The sequence below is a fragment of the Coregonus lavaretus genome (assembly GCF_964263955.1).
Source record: "Coregonus lavaretus genome assembly, contig: HAP1_SCAFFOLD_948, whole genome shotgun sequence".
Lineage (NCBI taxonomy): Eukaryota > Metazoa > Chordata > Actinopteri > Salmoniformes > Salmonidae > Coregonus > Coregonus lavaretus.
The window spans coordinates 133,272-157,500 of NW_028166159.1; the positions used below are offsets into that span (position 1 = coordinate 133,272).

The 24,229-nt window shown below is 43.9% G+C and overlaps 1 protein-coding gene across 1 annotated transcript in view; it reads left to right on the forward strand.

Moving 5' to 3' along the window:
• LOC311115002 (sorting nexin-17) overlaps positions 1-24,229 on the forward strand; it is a 67,597-nt gene that overhangs the window by 8,184 nt on the left and 35,184 nt on the right. The window contains exons 2-4 of the mRNA XM_084190224.1: positions 13,346-13,420; positions 19,867-19,984; positions 23,585-23,649. Of these exons, the coding sequence (XP_084046350.1) occupies positions 13,346-13,420; positions 19,867-19,984; positions 23,585-23,649 (258 nt within the window). The remainder of the gene's footprint in view (positions 1-13,345; positions 13,421-19,866; positions 19,985-23,584; positions 23,650-24,229) is intronic.

Below are 24,229 nucleotides of genomic sequence, written 5' to 3' on the forward strand. Positions count from 1 at the left end.
CTATAGTTACAGGCTATAGTTTACGGGCTATAGTTTACGGGCTATAGTTTGTAGTCTATAGTTTGTGGGCTATAGTTTACGGGCTATAGTTTACGGGCTATAGTTTACAGGCTATAGTTTACAGGCTATAGTTTGTAGTCTATAATTTGTAGTCTATAGTTTACGGGCTATAGTTTACAGGCTATAGTTTACAGGCTATAGTTTACAGGCTATAGTTTACAGGCTATAGTTTGTAGTCTATAGTTTGTAGTCTATAGTTTACGGGCTATAGTTTACGGGCTATAGTTTACGGGCTATAGTTTACGGGCTATAGTTTACGGGCTATAGTTTACAGGCTATAGTTTACAGTCTATAGTTTAGTCTATAGTTTACAGGCTATAGTTTACGGGCTATAGTTTACGGGCTATAGTTTACAGGCTATAGTTTACAGGCTATAGTTTACTGGCTATAGTTTACGGGCTATAGTTTACGGGCTATAGTTTACGGGCTATAGTTTACGGGCTATAGTTTACGGGCTATAGTTTACAGGCTATAGTTTACAGGCTATAGTTTACAGGCTATAGTTTACAGGCTATAGTTTACAGGCTATAGTTTACAGGCTATAGTTTGTAGTCTATAGTTTACGGGCTATAGTTTACAGGCTATAGTTTACAGGCTATAGTTTACAGTCTATAGTTTACGGGCTATAGTTTACGGGCTATAGTTTACGGGCTATAGTTTACGGGCTATAGTTTACAGGCTATAGTTTACGGGCTATAGTTTATAATCTATCATTTACAGTCTATAGTTTGTAGTCTATAGTTTACAGTCTATAAATTAGTCTATAGTTTAGTCTATAGTTTGTAGTCTATAGATTAGTCTATAGTCTATAGATTACAGTTTACAGTCTATAGTTCAGAGTGTTGACTGATCCTTCTTGTCTAAAGACCTTCGAACAGGAAACTCCTCCTGCCAATGAATGTATGTTCTTCCTCTTATCCTGCCAATGAATGTATGTTCTTCCTCTTATCCTTGGCCACTGCTCTTCAACACGCCCACAGCTCCTCTAGACAGTGTGGTTTTATATTAATCATTTTTCATAGGCCTAAATACATTTTTCATAGGCCTAAATACATTTTTCATAGGCCTAAATACATTTTCCATAGGCCTAAATACATTTTTCATAGGCCTAAATACATTTCTCATAGGCCTAAATACATTTTATTTTCATTTGTTTTGACTGACTGTCAGAACTAGAGAACCATCTTTCATCATCACCAAGTTATCAAGATAGACAGTCTAGGCCTAGATCAGATGCTTTCAGAAGACAGTCTAGGCCTAGATCAGATGCTTTCAGAAGACAGTCTAGGCCTAGATCAGATGCTTTCAGAAGACAGTCCAGGCCTAGATCAGATGCTTTCAGAAGACAGTCTAGGCCTAGATCAGATGCTTTCAGAAGACAGTCTAGGCCTAGGTCAGATGCTTTCAGAAGACAGTCTAGGCCTAGAACAGATGCTTTCAGATGACAGTCCAGGCCTAGAATCAGCTGCTTTCAGAAGACAGTCTAGGCCTAGATCAGATGCTTTCAGAAGACAGTCTAGGCCTAGGTCAGATGCTTTCAGAAGACAGTCTAGGCCTAGAATAGATGCTTTCAGATGACAGTCCAGGCCTAGAATCAGCTGCTTTCAGAAGACAGTCTAGGCCTAGAACAGATGCTTTCAGAAGACCGTCTAGGCCTAGATCAGATGCTTTCAGAAGACAGTCCAGGCCTAGAATCAGCTGCTTTCAGAAGACAGTCTAGGCCTAGAATCAGCTGCTTTCAGAAGACAGTCTAGGCCAGGGGTGTCAAACGTCCGGCCCGCGGGCCGGATCAGGCCCGCAAACGGGTTTAATCCGGCCCGTGAGATGATTTTGTAAAGTATAAAAATGCTCAGTTCATGGAAGAAAAAGGCAAACCAGTGTTAGAATTTCATTCCGCACAATGGATGCAGGACCTTGCATTTATGGTGGATGTTACAGAGCACCTGAATAACATTTACATTTTAGTCATTTAGCAGACGCTCTTATCCAGAGCGACTTACAGTTAGTGAATACATTTCTATTTTTATTTTTTTATACTGGCCCCCCATGGGAATCGAACCCACAACCCTGGCGTTGCAAACGCCATGCTCTATCAACTGAGCTACATCCCTGCCGGCCATTCCCTCCCCTACCCCGGACGATGCTGGGTCAATTGTGCGCCGCCCATGAGTCTCCCGGTCGCGGCCGGCTGCGACAGAGCCTGGATTCGAACCAGGATCTCTAGTGGCACAGTTAGCACTGCGATGCAGTGCCTTAGACCACTGCGCCACTCAGGAGCAGAACAAACAGCTGCGCCACTCAGAATAACTTGAACAAACAGCTGCAAGGGCGCAACAAAGTTGTCACACAGTATTATGACAGCATACGTTCTTTCAAGTTGAAGCTGTCATTGTGGGAGACGCAACTCGCCGGTGGTGATGCAGCTCACTTCCCCTGTCTGAAAAATGTGTGCGCGACCCAACATGTGGCAGACATGAAGCGGTTCAAAGATAAAATAACGGGACTGTTACGGGAGTTTGAGCAACGCTTTCAGATTTTTGGTGAACTGGAGAAAGACTTCAAAGTTTTTTGCTCGCCATTCACCGTGAATCCCTCTGATCTGCCCGTCAGCATCCAACTTGAAATAATAGACTTGCAGTGTGACTCGGATTTGAAGGGCAAATTTGACGCAGCTGGCTTGGACACATTTGATCAGAATCTCTTGCCAGGTTACCCCAACTTGACAGCCCTCGCTGCAAAACTGTTGTGCATGTTTGGAACCACATATCTTTGTGAGCAAGTTTTCTCTGTAATGAGCATAAATAAAACAAAGCTGCGCTCAAGGCTCACGCACAAGCACTTGAATCACATCCTGAAGTTGGCTGCCACTCAGGATGTGACGCCTGATATTGATGCGCTGGTGAAAGCTAAAAGATGCCAGGTATCAGGAGTCAAATAAACTATGCAACCCCACTTAAAGTGCTGCATGAGACACCCTGATATAGTTCTGTGATCTGTGATATACTTCTGTGAATCACTGAGGCTTTGTGTGTTCTTTGTCCTCAGAACTTTCAAATAACTTGAGGTGTTTTATGATTAATAGTGATGTTGTGCTTTTGGACACACTGTCCTCAGGCTCCAGCTTTATGTTTATATGTTTTTATGTTGATGTGCTATTGTTTTTAATTGTTTTTATTTTATTTGTATATTTAACCTATTCTTGACTCTGTGGTTCTTGCACTTGTTTGGGGAACAGGATTTCATTATTTTTATCTACATTTCTGCCTGAGAAATGACACCCTGATATAGTTCTGTGATCTGTGAAACAGTTCTGTTAATCACTGAGGCATTGTGTGTTCTTTTTCTTTAGAATTTTCAAATAAACTTGACGTGTTTTATGATTAATAGTGATGTTGTGCTTGTACTATTTTGGACACACTGTCCTCAGGCTCCAGCTTTATGTTGTATGTTGATCGTATTAAAACAAAGAAAACAATCTGAAGTTGTTGTTTTTAAGTTATATATACCATGATTTTTCCGGTCCGGCCCACTTGGGAATAGATTTTCCTCCATGTGGCCCCTGAGCTAAAATGAGTTTGACACCCCTGGTCTAGGCCTAGAATAAGCTGCTTTCAGAAGACAGTCTAGGCCTGGATCAGATGCTTTCAGATGACAGTCCAGGCCTAGAATCAGCTGCTTTCAGAAGACAGTCTAGGCCTAGATCAGATGCTTTCAGAAGACAGTCCAGGCCTAGATCAGATGCTTTCAGATGACAGTCCAGGCCTAGAATCAGCTGCTTTCAGAAGACAGTCTAGGCCTAGATCAGATGCTTTCAGAAGACAGTCCAGGCCTAGATCAGATGCTTTCAGAAGACAGTCTAGGCCTAGATCAGATGCTTTCAGAAGACAGTCTAGCTCTTCAACAGATGCTTGGCAAAATGCATAGAATTGCAGGAGATTAGCTTCAAAACTCAAAAATGTTATTTTCACCGCCAAGATTCCTTTCTAGCTAATAGACCATGTTAGACTTTACACTTCCTCTTCCAATGAACTGTGGGAAGGTCAAAATAATGAAACTGTCTACCAAATCTCAACATTTTAATAAGTTTATAACTTCTACCTGCCATTATTATTCACCTGATTAGACAATACATTACTTATTATTATTTTTTGATATACAGTACCAGTCAAAAGTTTGGACACACCTACTCATTCCAGGGGTTTTCTTTATTTTTACTATTTTCTACATTGTCTACAGTCGTGGTCAAACGTTTTGAGAATGACACAAGTATTGGTCTTCACAAAGTTTGCTGCTTCAGTGTTTTTAGATATTTTTGTCAGATGTTACTATGGTATACTGAAGTATAATTACAAGCATTCCATAAGTGTCAAAGGCTTTTATTGACAATTACATTACGTTTATGCAAGGAGTCAATATTTGCAGTGTTGACCCTTCTTTTTCAAGACCTCTGCACTCTGCCCTGGCATGCTGTCAATTAACTTCTGGGCCACATCCTGACTGATGGCAGCCCATTCTTGCATAATCAATGCTTGGAGTTTGTCAGAATTTGTGGGTTTTTGTTTGTCCACCCACCTCTTGAGGATCGACCACAAGTTCTCAATGGGATTAAGGTCTGGGGAGTTTCCTGTCCATGGACCCAAAATGTCGATGTTTTGTTCCCCGAGCCACTTAGTTATCACTTTTGCCTTATGGCAAGGTGCTCCATCATGCTGGAAAAGGCATTGTTCGTCACCAAACTGTTCTTGGATGGTTGGGAGAAGTTGCTCTCGGAGGATGTGTTGGTACCATTCTTTATTCATGGCTGTGTTCTTAGGCAAAATTGTGAGTGAGCCCACTCCCTTGGCTGAGAAGTAACCCCACACATGAATGGTCTCAGGATGCTTTATTGATGGCATGACACAGGACTGATGGTAGCGCTCACCTTGTCTTCTCCGGACAAGCTTTTTTCCGGATGCCCCAAACAATCGGAAAGGGGATTCATCAGAGAAAATGACTTTACCCCAGCCCTCAGCAGTCCAATCCCTGTACCTTTTGCAGAATATCAGTCTGTCCCTGATGTTTTTCTTGGAGAGAAGTGGCTTCCTCGCTGCCCTTCTTGACACCAGGCCATCCTCCAAAAGTCTTCGCCTCACTGTGCATGCAGATGCACTCACACCTGCCTGCTGCCATTCCTGAGCAAGCTCTGCACTGGTGGTGCCCCGATCCCGCAGCTGAATCAACTTTAGGAGACATTCCTAGCGCTTGCTGGACTTTCTTGGGCGCCCTGAAGCCTTCTTCACAACAATTGAACCGCTCTCCTTGAAGTTCTTGATGAGCCAATAAATGGTTGATTTAGGTGCAATCTTACTAGCAGCAATATCCTTGCCTGTGAAGCCCTTTTTGTGCAAAGCAATGATGACGGCACGTGTTTCCTTGCAGGTAACCATGGTTAACAGAGGAAGAACAATGATTTCAAGCACCACCCTCATTTTAAAGCTTCCAGTCTGTTATTCTAACTCAATCAGCATGACGGAGTGATCTCCAGCCTTGTCCTCGTCAACACTCACACCTGTGTTAACGAGAGAATCACTGACATGATGTCAGCTGGTCCTTTTGTGGCAGGGCTGAAATGCAGTGGAAAAGTTTTTTGGGGATTAAGTTCATTTTCATGGCAAAGAGGGACTTTGCAATTCATCTGATCACTCTTCATAACATTCTGGAGTATATGCAAATTGCCATCATAAAAACTGAGGCAGCAGACTTTGAAAATTAATATTTGTGTCATTCTCAAAACTTTTGACCACGACTGTAGAATAATAGTGAATACATCAAAACTATGAAATAACAAATCAAAATATATTTTATAGTTGAGATTCTTCAAAGTAGCCACCCTTTGCCTTGATGACAGCTTTGCACACTCTTGGCATTCTCTCACCCAGCTTCATGAGGTAGTCACCTGGAATGCATTTCAATTAACAGCTGTGCCTTGTTAAAAGTTAATTTGTGGAATTTCTTTCCTCCTTAATGCGTTTGAGCCAATCAGTTGTGTTGTGACAAGGTAGGGGAGGGTATACAGAAGATAGCCCTATTTGGTAAAAGACCAAGTCCATATTATGGCAAGAACAGCTCAAATAAGCAAAGAGAAACAACAGTCCATCATTACTTTAACACATGAAGGTCAGTCAATACGGAACAGGGTGGCTACTTTTAGAATCTAAAATCCAAAATAGATGTTGATTTGTTTAACACTTTTTGGGTTACTACATGATTCCATATGTGTTATTTCATAGTTTTGATGTCTTCACTATTATTCTACAATGTAGAAACTAGTGCAAATAAAGAAAAACCCTTGAATGAGTAGGTGTGTCCAAACTTTTGACTGGTACTGTATACATACAGTTGAAGTCGGAAGTTTACATACACCTTAGCCAAATACATTTAAACTCAGTTTTTCACAATTCCTGACATTTAATCCTAGTAAAAATGCCCTGTCTTAGGTCAGTTAGGATCACCACTTTATTTTAAGAATGTGAAATGTCAGAATAATAGTAGAGAGTGATTTATTTCAGCTTTTATTTCTTTCATCACATTCCCAGTGGGTCAGAAGTTTACATACACTCAATTAGTATTTGGTAGCATTGCCTTTAAATTGTTTAACTTGGGTCAAATGTTTCGGGTAGCCTTCCACAAGCTTCCCACAATAAGTTGGGTGAATTTTGGCCCATTCCTCCTGACAGAGCTGGTGTAACTGAGTCAGGTTTGTAGGCCTCCTTGCTCGCACACGCTTTTTCAGTTCTGCCCACACATTTTCTATAGGATTGAGGTCAGGGCTTTGTGATGGCCACTCCAATACCTTGACTTTGTTGTCCTTAAGCCATTTTGCCACAACTTTGGAAGTATGCTTGGGGTCATTGTCCATTTGGAAGACCCATTTGCGACCAAGCTTTAACATCCTGACTGATTGTCACGAGAATTTTGTTCCCAGAGGTTGTACATCTCTAGTTTAAATAATGAATTAAACAAAGACCCCCTTTCTGCAATGGTCAGCCTTTATTCATGAGAGCGCTCTGTCCCAAAATGGACGCACAATCTTTTTATACACACACGTCAGAGGAAAAATCCCACCCCGCTATAGGCGGCCTGTATTTTTCCACTGTGCACATCTTGTAAACTCACCTGGGTTTAGCTCATATGGTTTTCCTCTGCTCTCCTGACCATCAGGTCACACACACACACACACACACACACACACACACACACACACACACACACACACGCATGTTCTTATCATAGCCTACTCCTTGCTCGGGCAGGCTGCACATTTTTTTCTCTATTCCCATACATAGTTATCGCTGTTCTCACAATATTCTGCAAGCCTCTCACTCCCCTTCCCTGTGTGGGGACATCTGTTTATCCTGTTATTGGTTTCAAACGTTTTGCACTTCTGCCTAATTACAAGACACAAATACTCTGTTGCTGGGCAAATATGCATCTTATATAAGCACATTTGATTAACTCTCTAAGCTCTAGTCTACTAATAGTCAGACATTATTAGTTTAACTGAGGCTGTGACATTTTAGTCATATGTTACTCACACATTTCTTTATCACTGATGTCTTGAGATGTTGCTTCAATATATCCACATAATTTTCCTTCCTCATGATGCCGTCTATTTTGTGAAGTGCACCAGTCCCTCCTGCAGCAAAGCACCCCCACAGCATCATTCTGCCACCCCTGTGCTTCACGGTTGGGATGGTGTTCTTCAGCTTGCAAATGTCCCCCTTTTTCCTCCAAACATAACGATGGTCATTATGGCCAAACAGTTCTATTTTTGTTTAATCAGACCAGAGGACATTTCTCCAAAAAGTACGATCTTTGTCCCCATGTGCAGTTGCAAACCGTAGTCTGGATTTTTTATGGCGGTTTTGGAGCAGTGGCTTCTTCCTTGCTGAGCGGCCTTTCAGGTTATGTTGATATAGGACTTGTTTTACTGTGGATATAGATACTTTTGTACCTGTTTCCTCCAGCATCTTCACAAGGTCCTTTGCTGTTGTTCTGGGATTGATTTGCACTTTTCGCACCAAAGTATGTTAATCTCTAGGAGATAGAACGCGTCTCCTTCCTGAGCGGTATGACGGCTGCGTGGTCCCATGGTGTTTATACTTGCGTACTATTGTTTGTATAGATGAACGTGGTACCTTCAGGTGTTTGGAAATTGCTCCCAAGGATAAACCAGACTTGTGGAGGTCTACAATTTCTTTTCTGAGGTCGGCTGATTTCTTTTGATTTTCCCATGATGTCAAGCAAAGAGGCACTGAGTTTGAAGGTAGGCCTTGAAATACATCCACAGGTACACCTCCAATTAACTAAAATGATCTCAATTAGCCTATCAGAAGCATCTACAGCCATCATTTTCTGGAATTTTCCAAGCTGTTTAAAGGCACAGTCAACTTAGTGTATGTTAAACTTCTGACCCACTGGAATTGTGATACAGTGAATTATAAGTGAAATAATCTGTCTGTAAACAATTGTTGGAAAAATTACTTGTGTCATGCACAAAGTAGATGTCCTAACCGACTTGCCAAAACTATAGTTTGTTAACAAGAAATGTGTGGAGTGGTTGAATAACGAGTTTTAATGACTCCAACCTAAGTGTATGTAAACTTCCGACTTAAACTGTGTGATGGGGATCCCTGGGTCTCCAGTCTGCCTGGACAGGGTTCCCTGGACAAAACAAAGGTTGAAAAGCCCTGATTTAGATAACCAGGCAGTCTCAAGTCACAGAACAGAAGTATGTTCTCATTTTCTACACAGTATAGTTCCGGACTGTGTTGTTGAGTGAACGCACTGCCAGAGGCTCTGTCTACGACTCTGCATTGCATTCCTGTGATATGTTTTATTAATAAGAAAAGTAGCTAATCGCTATAAGGCTTTGATTTAAAGTAAGGATGATAGAAGGCTGTGTCATAACAAGTAATTGGAGAGGTGTTGGCCTTGGACAGACTACTGATTTCCTCCTACAAAAACATATTTATCAGCAAGGCTAGACTAGCAGTCCATTGCTGGCTGTAAAGCGGTTGAGGAGAGGGAGGCAGTTGAGGAAGGACGAGGGTTGGTTAAAGAGAGGCAGGGGTTAGCTGTGTGTCCTGAGGAGAGAGGCAGGGGTTAGCTGTGTGTCTGTTGAGGAGAGAGGCAGGGGTTAGCTGTGTGTCTGTTGAGGAGAGAGGCAGGGGTTAGCTGTGTGTCCTGAGAAGGAGAGGCAGGGGGTTAGCTGTGTGTCCTGAGAAGGAGAGGCAGGGGTTAGCTGTGTGTCCTGAGAAGGAGAGGCAGGGGTTAGCTGTGTGTCCTGAGAAGGAGAGGCAGGGGTTAGATGTGTGTCCTGAGAAGGAGAGGCAGGGGGTTAGCTGTGTGTCCTGAGAAGGAGAGGCAGGGGTTAGCTGTGTGTCCTGAGAAGGAGAGGCAGGGGGTTAGCTGTGTGTCCTGAGAAGGAGAGGCAGGGGGTTAGCTGTGTGTCCTGAGAAGGAGAGGCAGGGGGTTAGCTCTGTGGTTTGTTATCATACCAAACAGTTCAGTGGTCCAAGAAGAAATTGTTCATATTAATGAAGCCTTCCAACAATGGAAAAATAACGGTTTGAATCGGCTTCACCTGCCGGTGTTTAGTCGCTACTACTGACCCCAATCACATGATTGGATGCTGTTGGTTCCAAACTGTTGCGTAGGAGGAGCCAATGATAGCTCCTGTCAAAACAAACAGGGAAGTTGAGCCAACAAGTGAACTTCTGGCATTGAAACACAATTACCCTTCATTCATAACACTGTGTTTTTGGCCACTGCATTATATAAACACTGTCTGTGTGGATGAAAGATGTCGTGTGTGTGTGGGTATTCGCACTTGTATCCAAGATGTAATTGGTTGCGTTTGAACAACACTTCAAACGCAACTCTGTTAATGGCCTTGAATGAGTTGTACAAGGCCATTAATCAACAGGAAAACGCTCATCCAGATGCAGCGCTCCTAGTAGCAGGGGACTTCAATGCAGGGAAACTTAAATCCGGTCTACCTAATTTCTACCAGCATGTTAAATGTGCAACCAGAGGGGAAAAAACTCTAGACCACCTTTACTCCACACACAGAGACGCATACAAAGCTCTCCCTCGCCCTCCATTTGGCAAATCTGACCATAACTCTATCCTCCTGATTCCTGCTTATAAGCAAAAACTGAAGCAGGAAGCACCAGTGATTCGGCTAATAAAAAAGTGGTCAGATGACGCAGATGCTAAGCTACAGGACTGTTTTGCTAGCACAGACTGGAACATGTTCCGGGATTCTTCAGACAGCATTGAGGAGTACACCACATCAGTCACTGGCTTCATCAATAAGTGCATCGATGATGTCGTCCCCACAGTGACCGTACGTACATACCCCAACCAGAAGCCATGGATTACAGGAAACATCCGCACTGAGCTAAAGGGTAGAGCTGCCGCTTTCAAGGAACGGGACTCTAACCCGGACGCTTATAAGAAATCCCGCTATGACCTCCGACGAACCATCAAACAGGCAAAGAGTCAATACAGGTCTAAGATTGAATCATACTACACTGGCTCTGACGCTCGTCGGATGTGGCAGGGCTTGAAAACTATTACAGACTACAAAGGGAAGCACAGCCGCGAGCTGCCCAGTGACACAAGCCTACCAGACGAGCTAAACCACTTCTATGCTCGCTTCGAGGCAAGCAACACTGAAGCATGCATGAGAGCACCAGCTGTTCCGGACGACTATGTGATCACGCTCTCCGTAGCCGATGTGAGTAAGACTTTTAAGCAGGTCAACATTCACAAGGCCGCAGGGCCAGACGGATTACCAGGACGTGTACTCCGAGCATGTGCTGACCAACTGGCAAGTGTCTTCACTGACATTTTCAACATGTCCCTGACTGAGTCTGTAATACCAACATGTTTCAAGCAGACCACCATAGTCCCCGTGCCCAAGAACTCTAAGATAACCTGCCTAAATGACTACCGACCCGTGGCACTGACGTCTGTAGCCATGAAGTGCTTTGAAAGACTGGTCATGGCTCACATCAACAGCATAATCCCAGAAACCCTAGACCCACTCCAATTTGCATACCGCCCCAACAGATCCACAGATGATGCAATCTCTATCGCACTCCACACTGCCCTTTCCCACCTGGACAAGAGGAACACCTACGTGAGAATGCTATTCATTGACTACAGCTCAGCATTCAACACCATAGTGCCCTCAAAGCTCATCACTAAGCTAAGGATCCTGGGACTAAACACCTCCCTCTGCAACTGGATCCTGGACTTCCTGACGGGCCGCCCCCAGGTGGTAAGGGTAGGTAACAACACATCTGCCACACTGATCCTCAACACGGGGGCCCCTCAGGGGTGCGTGCTCAGTCCCCTCCTGTACTCTCTGTTCACCCATGACTGCATGGCCAGGCACGACTCCAACACCATCATTAAGTTTGCTGACGACACAACAGTGGTAGGCCTGATCACCGACAACGATGAGACAGCCTATAGGGAGGAGGTCAGAGATCTGGCCGTGTGGTGCCAGGACAACAACCTCTCCCTCAACGTGACCAAGACAAAGGAGATGATTGTGGACTACAGGAAAAAAAAGAGGACTGAGCACGCCCCCATTCTCATCGACGGGGCTGTAGTGGAACAGGTTGAGAGCTTCAAGTTCCTTGGTGTCCACATCACCAACGAACTATCATGGTCCAAACACACCAAGACAGTCGTGAAGAGGGCACGACAAAGCCTATTCCCCCTCAGGAGACTAAAAAGATTTGGCATGGGTCCTCAGATCCTCAAAAAATTCTACAGCTGCACCATCGAGAGCATCCTGACTGGTTGCATCACCGCCTGGTATGGCAACTGCTTGGCCTCTGACCGCAAGGCACTACAGAGGGTAGTGCGTACGGCCCAGTACATCACAGGGGCAAAGCTCCCTGCCATCCAGGACCTCTATACCAGGCGGTGTCAGAGGAAGGCCCTCAAAATTGTCAAAGACTCCAGTCACCCTAGTCATAGACTGTTCTCTCTGCTACCGCACGGCAAGCGGTACCGGAGTGCCAAGTCTAGGTCCAAAAGACTTCTCAACAGCTTCTACCCCCAAGCCATAAGACTCCTGAACAGCTAATCATGGCTACCCGGACTATTTGCACTGCCCCCCCACCCCATACTTTTTACGCTGCTGCTACTCTGTTAAGTATTTATGCATAGTCACTTTAACTCTACCCACATGTACATATTACCTCAACTACCTCAACTAGCCGGTGCCCCCGCACATTGACTATGCAACGGTACCCCCCTGTATATATAGCCTCCCTACTGTCACTTTATTCTATTGTATATATAGCCTCCCTACTGTCACTTTATTTTTACTTCTGCTCTTTTTTTCTCAACACTTTTTTGTTGTTGTTTTATTCTTACTTTTTTGTTTAAAATAAATGCACTGTTGGTTAAGGGCTGTAAGTAAGCATTTCACTGTAATGTCTGCACCTGTTGTATTCGGCGCATGTGACCAATAAAATTTGATTTGATTTGATTTGATTATTATCTATGCATAGTCACTTTAACTCTACCCAGATGTACATATTACCTTAACTAACCTGTGCTCTATGTTGTACTTATTTATTGTTTTACGTAACACTTTTTTTTTCTTTCTTAACTGCATTGTTGGTTAAGGGCTTGTCAGGAAGCGTTTCACTGTAAGGTCTACACCTGTTGTATTCGGCGCATGTGGCAAATAAAATTTGATTTGAAAGCAGCGACATTTCATTCATCTAGGCTGTGTCCAAAATCGCACCCTTTCATATATAGTGCACTACTTTTGACCAGACCCCTATGCAGGCCCTGGTTTAAAGTAGTGCCCTAAATAGGGAATTTGGGCCCATTTCGGACACAGCCTAGTTTCCATTATGAAAATGAAGAGTGTACACGAGTCGAGCAGCACAGACGCCCCCAGTGTGGACGAAGTGCTGATTTTGATTGAGCTTCAAGGCAGTTCAGTTGTTGTTGGAAATAAGAAGTGAAACTCAAGACTCGTGGTTAGATTAGCTGTATCTACAGGGTTTGTTTCCTCATTCAAACTACAAGTCGATAAGATCCACAACAGGCTGTCGGATCTGTTCACCTGACATTTAACTGTCTGTCTGCACTTCGATCCCAGTCTTTTGAGGCTGGGGCTCTTTTGTAGCATGGTTTTGAATTGTGTCTTTCAGCTCAGTTAGAAGCTATACTCACTGCTTTCTCTCTCTTCACATCTCTCGTTCAGGCCTACAACATCCATGTGAACGGTGTTCTCCACTGTCGTGTCCGCTACAGCCAGCTCCTGGGCCTACACGAACAGGTAAATCCAAACAATAGATAGAATATACAGTACCAGTCAAATGTTTGGACACACCTACTCATTCCAGGGTTTTTTCTTTATTTTTTTATATTTTCTACATTGTAGAATAATAGTGAAGACATCAAAACTATGAAATAACACATATGGAATCATGTAGTAACCAAAAAAGTGTTAAACAAATCAAAATATATTTTATATATTTGAGATTCTTCAAAGGAGCCACACTTTGCCTTGATGACAGCTTTGCACATTCTTGGCATTCTCTCAACCAGCTTCATGAGGTAGTCACCTGGAATGCATTTCAATTAACATGTGTGCCTTGTCAAAAGTTAATTTGGGGAATTTCTTTCCTTCTTAATGCGTTTGAGCCAATCAGTTGTGTTGTGACAAGGTAGAGGGGTATACAGAAGATAGCCCTATTTGGTAAAAGACCAAGTCCATATTATGTCAAGAACAGCTCAAATAAGCAAAGAGAAACGACAGTCCATCATTACTTTAAGACATGAAGGTCAGTCAATACGGAACATTTCAAGAACTTTGAAAGTTTCTTCAAGTGCAGTCGCAAAAACCATCAAGCGCTATGATGAAACTGGCTCTCATGAGGACCGCCACAGGAATGGAAGACCCAGAGTTACCTCTGCTGCAGAGGATAAGTTCATTAGAGTTACCAGCCTCAGAAATTGCAGCCTAAATAAATGCTTCACAGAGTTCAAGTAACAGACACATCTCAACATCAATGAGTAGGTGTGTCCACACTTTTGACTGGTACTGTATATTTAATATATTTGTCTCAAGAGTGCTATTCTAGGACCAGATCCCCGTTGAACACGTCATCTTATTGCCTGACGACTCAAACTGAGTTCTTCAGATTCTCTAGCCAGGCAAGTCATCTTATTCATTATGATCTAAAAGGCTAAACTGATCTTAGATCAACAATCCTACTCTGAGAGACTTTGGCTGTGTTTACACAGGCAGCCCAAATCTGATCTATCCCCCACTAATTAATATTTTTTACCAATCAGATCAGCTCTTTTGCCAATAATTGGGAAAAAGATCAGAATTGGGCTGCCTTTTGTAAACGTAGCCCATGAGAATGCAGGCCCAAGGCTTCAATTGAAACCAATTAAGGGCAAGGTATTTTAGGTGGGCGTCAACCAAGGGGGCCCCACCTCCACCAAATGTCAGCAATGGTCAGGGCCATGGGAAACACTGCTATGAATGTCAAAACATCACCTCAACGACGTCACCTGCCATTTCCTTACCACGGTTAACATACTATGGCCTCACATCTCTAACTATTAAAACTGTCCTGCTTGATGTCCAGCCTTGAACCAGAACTATACTGAACACAAATATAAATGCAACGTGAAGTGTTGGTCCCATGTTTCATGAGCTGAAATAAAAGATCCCAGAAATGTTCCATACGCACAAAAAGCTTATTTCTCTCAAATGTTGTGCACACATTTGTTTACATCCCTGTTAGTGAGCATTTATCCTTTGCCAAGATAATCCATCCACCTGACAGGTGTGGCATATCGAGAAGCTGATTAAACAGCATGATCATTACACAGGTTCACCTTGTGCTGGGGACAATAAAAGGTAACTCTAAAATGTGCAGTTTTGTCACACAACACAATGCCACAGATGTCTCAAGTTTTGAGGGAGCATGCAATTGGCATGCTGACTGCAGGAGTGTCCACCAGAGCTGTTGCCAGATTATTTAATGTTAATTTCTCTACCATAAGCCACCTCCAACAGTGGTTTTAGAGAATTTGGCAGTACGTCCAACCGGCTTCACAACCACGTGTAACCATGCCAGCCCTCCACATTTAATTTTTTTTTTTTTTTAATATGCCATTTAGCAGACGCTTTTATCCAAAGCGACTTACAGTCATGCGTGCATTCATTTTTTTTTGTGTATGGGTGGTCCCGGGGATCGAACCCACTACCTTGGCGTTACAAGCGCCGTGCTCTACCAGCTGAGCTACAGAGGACCACATCCGGCTTCTTCACCTGCGGGGTCGTCTGAGACCAGCCACCCAGAAAGCTGATGAAACTGTGGGCTTGCACAACCGAAGAATTTCTGCACAAAATGTCAGAAACCGTCGCAGGGAAGCTCATCTGCGTGCTCGTTGTCCTCACCAGGGTCTTGACCTGACTGCAGTTCGGCGTCAAAACTGACTTCAGTGGGCAAATGCTCACCTTCGATGGCCACAGGCATGCTGGAGAAGTGAGCTCTTCACGGATGAATCCCGGTTTTAACTGTACCGGGCAGACGGCGTGTATGGTGTCGTGTGGGGAAGAGGTTTGCTGACGTTAATGTTGTGAACAGAGTTCCCAATGGTGGTGGTGGTGGTGGGGTTATGGTATGGGCAGGCATAAGCTACGGACAACGAACACAATAGCATTTAATCGATGGCAATTTGAATGCACAGAGATACTGTGACGAGATCCTGAGGCCCATTGTCGTGCCATTCATCCACCGCCATCACCTCATGTTTCAGCATGATAATGCACAGCCCCATGTCGCAAGGATCTGTACACAATTCCTGGAAACTAAAAATGTCCCAGTTCTTTCATGGCCTGTACACTCACCAGACATGTCACCCATTGAGCATGTTTGGGATGCTCTGGATCGACGTGTATGACAGCTTGTTCCAGTTTCCGCCAATATCCAGCAACTTCGTACAGCCATTGAAGAGGAGTGGGACAACATTTCACAGGCCACAATCAACAGCCTGATCAACTCAATGTGAAGGAGATGTGTTGTGCTGCATGAGGCAAATGGTCACACCAGATACTGACTGGTTTTCTGATCCACACCCCTATCTTTTTTTAAAAGATATCTGTGACCAATATATGCATATCTGTATTCCCAGTCATGTGAAATCCATAGATTAGGGCATAATTTAATTTATTTCAATTGACAGATTTTTGTTATATGAATGGTAACTCAGTAAAATCTTTTAAGTTGCTGCATGTTGCGTTTTATATTTTTGTTCAGGATATTACAGCTGTCCTGCTCGACTTGAACTGGAAACTAGAACCAACCTCGAGCCTGGGTGTTCAAGCTAGTTCATGCTAGAATACGTAACCAAGCGGATAGGGTTTAAAAGGTGGAAGGCGTGACATGGAAGGAATGTTCTTCTTGGCATTGTTCATTTTCTTCTCACTTTTTACCCTACTGAGACACTGTAGACTTGACTCCCTACAGTCAGCCTGAAAGTGCTACAGAGGAAGTAAAGCTTGTTAGCCCAGAGACAACGTGTAAAAGGACCGAATAAGGAAGGACGTTGTCTTAGACGTAGGTTGGCCTTGATAGCGAATGAGTAGTAGCCTGAACAAAGGGCTGAATGTCATCCTTTCAGTCTCTCTCTCTCGTCATCCGCTGCAGTAGCTCTGACATCTCGCAGCTCTATGGGAGGCTGCGCGTCACTGTCTCTCATGGTCACATGTCAATACATGATCAAGGAAAGGAACACAGCAGGTTGCTCCGTCTTCAAGGCTCCGTCTCTATACACCTCCACGCTCCACAGCTGCCGTTGCTAGGTAACACTTTATGGGATGGAAGACTGCACAAGGCTGTTCTCAGTAGCTCAGTTGGTTTGCAACGGCAGGGTTGTGGGTTCGTTTCCCACGGGGGGGGGGGGGGGCAGTATGAAAAATGTATGCACTCACTGACTGTAAGTCGCTCTGGATAAGAGCGTCTGCTAAATGATTAAAATGTATTCTCTATGTATAGTGCGCTACTTTTTACCACTATATAGGGTATCTGGTGCCATTTGGAACTGAGTTGCGGTCAGATCTGACGATTATGGTAGTCACGGTACTACTACCCCCCACGGGTTGCCAACATGCCACGTTTCCCTGTAACCACGCCAACCCCTGGGTAATTGCGGTGCCGCTCCATCTAATTACATCTGACAGAATGTGAACGTTAACGCTGCCCTTTTGTAAATAATACTCCCCCTGCTTAACACCCCACATCACCACCACCTGGAGCACCGTATGGCTTGGTATGAAAACACATCCAACCATCATTTACATTTTAGTCATTTTAGCAGACGCTCTTATCCAGAGCGACATACAGTTAGTGCATACATTATATCTATCTTTTTTATTTTTTCATACTGGCTCCCCGTGGGAATCGAACCCACAACCCTGGCGTTGCAAACGCCATGCTCTACCAACTGAGCTACATCCCTGCCGGCCATTCCCTCCCCTACCCTGGACGACACTGGGCCAATTGTGCGCCGCCCCATGGGTCTCCCGGTCGCGGCCGGCTACGACAGAGCCTGGATAACGAACCAGGATCTCTAGTGGCACAGCTAGAGATCACTTGCAAATCAAGTATAATAATAGAATGAAAATAAAGATGTATTTTCAGCAGTACCAACAGGGTGAGACATCCCTTTTTGAAACCAGTTTGTGATCTTGCTGCGGTAAAAATGCTCTTAGTAAGATTTGAGCACGTCTTATTGTGCATTTTTGTATTGACGCTAGTATCGTTTCCTCAGCCTCATCTGTCAGTAGTGGCTGTCAACACGACAGTACGAACCCATTCCTCCAGAACATTCTTACAGGTACTGGTGATGGATGTTAAATGGAGTGTGAGTGTTATTCCTAGTGACAGCGAGGCCTGTGGGAGTTTCTAGCCTTTTCTTACATTTTAGAAGGACCCATTCATCTGATCTGTCACAGAGGCTGCGTCCAAAATGGCACCCTATCTATCCCCTGGTCAAAAGGAGTGCACGAGATAGGAGATAGGCTTTTCGGACAGTGTGAAGTGTCTGTGTATAGATACCAAGACTGAGCTATATGTATGAGAAAGAGGTAGGTCAGTGAAAAACACCTTGCAGTCAGGGGCGGACTGGGACAAGAATTCAGCCCTGGTATTTTATCCACACCAGCCCATAGCACTGCGCATGCCGCGAACTTCACCCCATTTTTATTTTTATATTTTCTTCTCCAATACATTTTCTAAATTTTCTAAAAACATGTTTTCAGTTAGTCATTATGAGGTATTGTGTCTATTTAATCCATTTTGAATCCAGGCTGTAACACAACAACCATGTGGAATAAGTCAAGGGGTATGAACACTTTCTGAAGGCACTAATTAATACATTTTAGTCATTTAGCAGACGCTCTTATCCAGAGCGTCTTACAGTTAGTGAGTGCATACATTTTTCATACTGCCCCCCCCCCCCCCCCCGTGGGAAACGAACCCACAACCCTGGCGTTGCAAGACGCCATGCTCTACCAACTGAGCTACAGGGGATTAAAATCATAGGCTAAACGCAAAACACATTAACTAGATCGCTAACTCTAAATATACTATCCACTGCTAGTTGCCATGTATTCATCCAACAGTAGATGTTACATGTTCCAAAAAAAACACTTTGCAGTTGTAGGCTATTACCCATGAGACCTTTAGGCCTATGCCCTCACAATGGCCGGTGCGCCTTTATCGCTCGTGTCGCTCCATATCTCAAAGCCTTATCAAATATCTTGGTTATAAAATAGTTGCTATTGAGCTGAATATTAAGTTGAGAACTAACATCTACGGAAAGCTGAGGCCCTCCCCTCTTCAACAGGGAAAAGTGGACAAACCTTCCAAAGCTGTTTTTTTCCGCAATTGCATTTTGAAATGTTATACAATAAATTGAGAAATTGCGTTAAAATCTTTATTTTTTTTATATATTTCTTTTTACTTAAGAGGTCCATGGACTGCTGGCCATGCCACCTTTTCATGTATTAATTTTTTATATTAAAAATATTTGTTTGTCAATTTCGATCAGCCCACCCATCTATAAAATGGTCCAGCCCATCTGGCCTTTGCCAGAATTGCCAGATGGCCAATCCGCCCCTGCAGTTGCTACAGATGCACACTACATCAGTGCCTTTTAGCCCATAGCGTTATTCAGATCTGAATTAGAACACCATTTGATCTCTGATTCTTGGGGGGTGCGAGGCGTAGCATCTAGTTTCAAAGCCAGCGATCTTCTGATTATAAAGTTCCTGACTTCAATAAGAATGAGTTAGTGGTAGAGGCTGTAAGGAGCTAAGGAAACTCCGTATGGCTAGACAGTATAAGATCATTTTACATGGAAACTATCCACATTTCCACCGGACTGTCTGGCCTTGAAATAAACCTGTGATTCATCCTCAAACTGCACGCAAGACCTTCAGATGAGTTAGACCAGGTTTCCAGTCTGGGGGAACCACTGTGGATCCAGGTTTTCTGGCCTAACTTCGGTTCCTCTCAACCCATTACTCATTTTATTCAAGACTGAATAAAATGTTCAGAATGTAACTTTTTAAGTAACCAACTATTTTAAGATATGATCTGTCTCAGATTGTTCAAAACATTGGTGATGCTCAATATTTTTCAGACAAGTCCTTTCTTCCTATTGGCTTCAGACGGTGTGTGTTTTATTTCCTCCCAGATAAAGAAGGAGTATGGGAACAACTTGGTGCCTGCTTTCCCCCCAAAGAAGATCTTCACGCTGACGCCGGCTGATGTGGAGCAGAGACGTGAACAGTTGGAGAAATACATGCAAGCTGGTGAGGGAGGACGTTTTTCAGTTCTTGGTTCTGTGTTACAAGAGGTTGGGGTCAATTCGATTTAAATTACCTCCGTTCAGAAGCGGAATTGAAAGTCCAATTCAAATATGGTTGAGAGAAAAGTGAGTTATTTTCAAGGAGGATTTTTATATTCTTGAATTCAAAGTCTAATTCATCTCTACTAAATTGAACTAGACGTGACCTCAGCCTTTCCCATGGGGAGGAGGGTATAGTGGAAACAGACAGTGGCTGACTCAATAAAAGGGCAGTATAGTAGAAACAGACAGTGGTTGACTCAATAAAAGGGCAGTATAGTAGAAACAGACAGTGGCTGACTCAATAAACGGGCAGTATAGTAGAAACAGACAGTGGCTGACTCAATAAAAGGGCAGTATAGTAGGAACAGACAGTGGCTGACTCAATAAAAGGGCAGTATAGTAGAAACAGACAGTGGCTGACACTCATAGCAACCAGAATGACCAATCCATGTATCAGAACACCTTGTTATCCGCTGACTGTCTGCCTTAGCCTGGTGCGGTTGTGGTTTTAGTGCGGGCAGCAGCAGCATACTTTACATGCTTTGACTCAAGGTAATACTGATCTGAGAACACATTATACATACAGGCTGAAACAGGCCTGTCTGTAGGCCACACTAAAGCTCTGGGTGTCTGAGCTAGTGTAATACTGATCTGAGCACTTACTTGGGGCCAAGGCCTCTTGGCTGTCCTCTCCGGCACACCTGGAACCAGACATCCTCACTATTCCAATAGATTCCTATCCCAGATAGATCCTCAGAACCAACGGGAAAGTTTTATTATTTTTAAGTGCAATATGTACCCAAAGAAACTTGCCAGGGTTGAGTGGACAGTTAAAAGTAATCACTATTTTCCTTTTTATTCTGACAGTTTCACCCCTTAGTGTGGGTCCTAGACAGGAAGATGTAATATATACAACATTTTATTTTTTTAGTTAAGGTTCAAGGGGAAGTTAGGTTATGTTGCCAAATCCAACCCGACCTCAACATCAGCTTTGGACTAACGCTTCCCCAAGCAGTTCAAGGGTGAACTGTGGCCGAACACACACACACACACACGCGCATGTGCACACACACACACACACACACGCGCATGTGCACACACACACACAAAGATAAGACATGCGTGGAATTGAACTGGCAGCAGCAGTGTCCAGCGTTTTTTTAAAAATCCTCTCGAGCACTGGCCGTTACTGCAGAACAAACTAAGCCTTGTTGGGGCATATCTTCTCATAGTCTGGGAGCACGCACACACACACACAGAACCGACAAACACACCACACACACACACACACACACACACACACACACACACACACTTCCTGGCTCAACAACCGCTTGCTGGGAGGGGTTAGGAGTTAGGGTTAGGTGTTAGGGAAAGTATGTTAATAAAGTCCTCACAATTATGGTAAGAGAATGTGTGTGTGCGGCGCATCTGTGGTGTCGGCCAGCCCTGATGGCCCTGTTCAAACACACTGCAGGCAGTGGGACTTAAAGTTAGTGCATTCATCTTAAAGGGAATATTGTAGATTTAGGTTGCTGTTAAACATTCTGATTGATTGGGTTCATCCTTCCAACTAAAAGTCCCAATACGACATATCACTTTATAGAAATGTATATTCTATCTGAATTTGACCGAAGTCATTTTGGAAAAGCGTTCGGAAAATAACAAATGAGTGAATACACAGCAGGAGTGAAGCCACTGTCCACATAAGACGTAAAGACACGCATCATACCGAGTCCTCGTTGTTTTTGGAAAAAGAGCTTTGACTGGGCTGAGTGTGAGCTGACCTCCTGTAGGGGTGGGACGGCCAAGAGACAAGAGGTGGCAGAACAGAGTGCTCAAGTTGGGATGTAGGGTTTGAGCATAGCCTGAAGGTAGGGAGGGGAACTTCCCCTTGCTGCTTCATGGTCTTGCAGTGGATGTAGCTTTGACTGAAGCCAGTAGGGTGTACGGAGGAGCGGGGTGACATGGGAGAACTTGGGAAGGTTGAACACCAGACGGGCTGCAGCCTTCTGGATAAGTTACAGGGGTTTGATGGCAAAAGCGGGGTGCCCAGCCAACAGAGTTGGAGTAGTCCAGACTGGAGATGACAAGTGCCTGGATTAGGACCTGCGCCGCTTCCTGTGTGCGGTAGGGTCGTACTCTACAGATGTTGTAGAGCATGAACCTGCAGGAGCGAGTCACTGTTTTGACGTTTGCAGAGAACGACAGGGTGTGGTCCAGGGTCACGCTAAGGTTCTTTGCACTCTGGGAGGGGGACACAGAGGAGTTGTCGACCGTGATGGAGAGGTCTTGGAGCGGGCAGGCCTTCCCCGGGAGGAAGAGCAGCTCTATCTAGTTGAGCTTGAGGTGGTGGGCCAACATCCAAGCTGAGATATCTGCCAAGTATGCAGAGATGCGTGTCGTCACCTGGTTATCAGAAGCGGGGAATGTGAAAAGTAGTTGTCATCCACATAGCAATGATAGCAGAGACCATGTGAGACCATATGATGGAGCCGAGTGACTTGGTGTATAGAGAAAAAGAGGAGGGGGCCTAGAACCGAGTCCTGGGGCCACCAGTAGTGAGAGCATGGGGTGCAGACACAGATCCTCTCCACGCCACCTGGTAGGAGTGACCTGCTAGGTAGGATGCATTCCAGGAGTGTGCAAAGCCTGAGACGCCCAGCCCTGAGAGGGTGGAAAGTAGGAGCTGATGGATCACAGTGTCGAAGGCAGCGGGTAGATCTAGGAGGATGAGGAGAGAGAGTCAGCTTTGGCAGAGCGGAGAGCCTCAGTGACGTAGAGAAGAGCAGTCTCGGTTGAGTGACCCGTCTTGAAGCCTGACTGGTTAGGGTCAAAGAGATCATTCTGAGAGAAATAACGAGAGATTTGTAGAGAGACGGCACACTCAAGTGTTTTGGAAAGAAAAGGTAGGGGCTGAGTGGGTTGGAAGAGAGAGAGGGAGATAAAGATAAACAAAGTAGTGATCAGATATCTGGAGGGGGGTTGCAGTGGGATCAGTAGGCGAACAGCCTCTAGTAAAGATGAGGTCAAGCATATTGCCTGCCTTGTGAGTGGGAGGGTGGACTGGGAAAGGGTGAGGTCAAAAGAGGCGAGCAGGGGAAAGAAAGAGGTGGAAAGAAATGAGTCGAAGTCGGGAAGTTGAAGTCGCCCAGTACGATGAGTGGTAAGAAATTGTCGTGAAATGATCTTATCAAGGTGTCAAGCTCATTGAGGAACTCTCCAAGGGCACCTGGTTGGGTGATAGATGACAATATTAAAGGAAAACTTCACCCAAAATGATGCTGCAAAATGTATCATACAGGGGATGATTTCTGTATTTTGAAAGTTACATATCTTGAAAACCTGATTGCTGACAAGCAAAACATTTTGGGACTATGTCAACAATGGACTAATGAAACAAATATAAACCTATAGTATTTGGGTGGAATTTTCCTTTATGCTTGAGTGGACAAGTGACCGCATGGAATTCAAATGAGGAGATGGACAGGTGAGAGAGGGGGGGGGGAAAGATCATCTCTTTTATAATTGACATCTTCTCTCTCTCTCTCTCTTCCAACAGTGCGGCAGGACCCCATGCTCGGAGCCTCAGAGATGTTCAACAGCTTCCTAAGGAAAGCCCAGCAGGTTGGTGCCGCAGCTAGCTGTCCTTACTCCTGGCTGTGTAATTGTTCTGTTCTATGTAGGGAGTCTCGTCAGGAGGCGCGGGTCAGTGCATCAGTAAGCTGTGTGTGTGTTTTCAAGTTTTATCAGTCGTATGTACTGGATACACATGGTATTCACCGTCCAATGAAATGCTTCCTTGCAGGTTCCCTCTCCACAATGCAACAACAATAAGAAATAAGAAAATATATGAATAAAAAGTAAATGGCTCGATAGAATAAATAAATATATATGTGTATGTATGTATGTATGTATGTGTGTGTATGTGTATATATATATATATATATATATATATATATATATATATATATATATATATATATATATATATATATATATATATATATATATATGTATATATATATGTACAGTGGGGAGAACAAGTATTTGATACACTGCCGATTTTGCAGGTTTTCCTACTTACAAAGCATGTAGAGGTCTGTCATTTTTATCATAGGTACACTTCAAATGTGAGAGACGGAATCTAAAACAAAAATCCAGAAAATTACATTGTATGATTTTTAAGTAATTAATTTGCATTTTA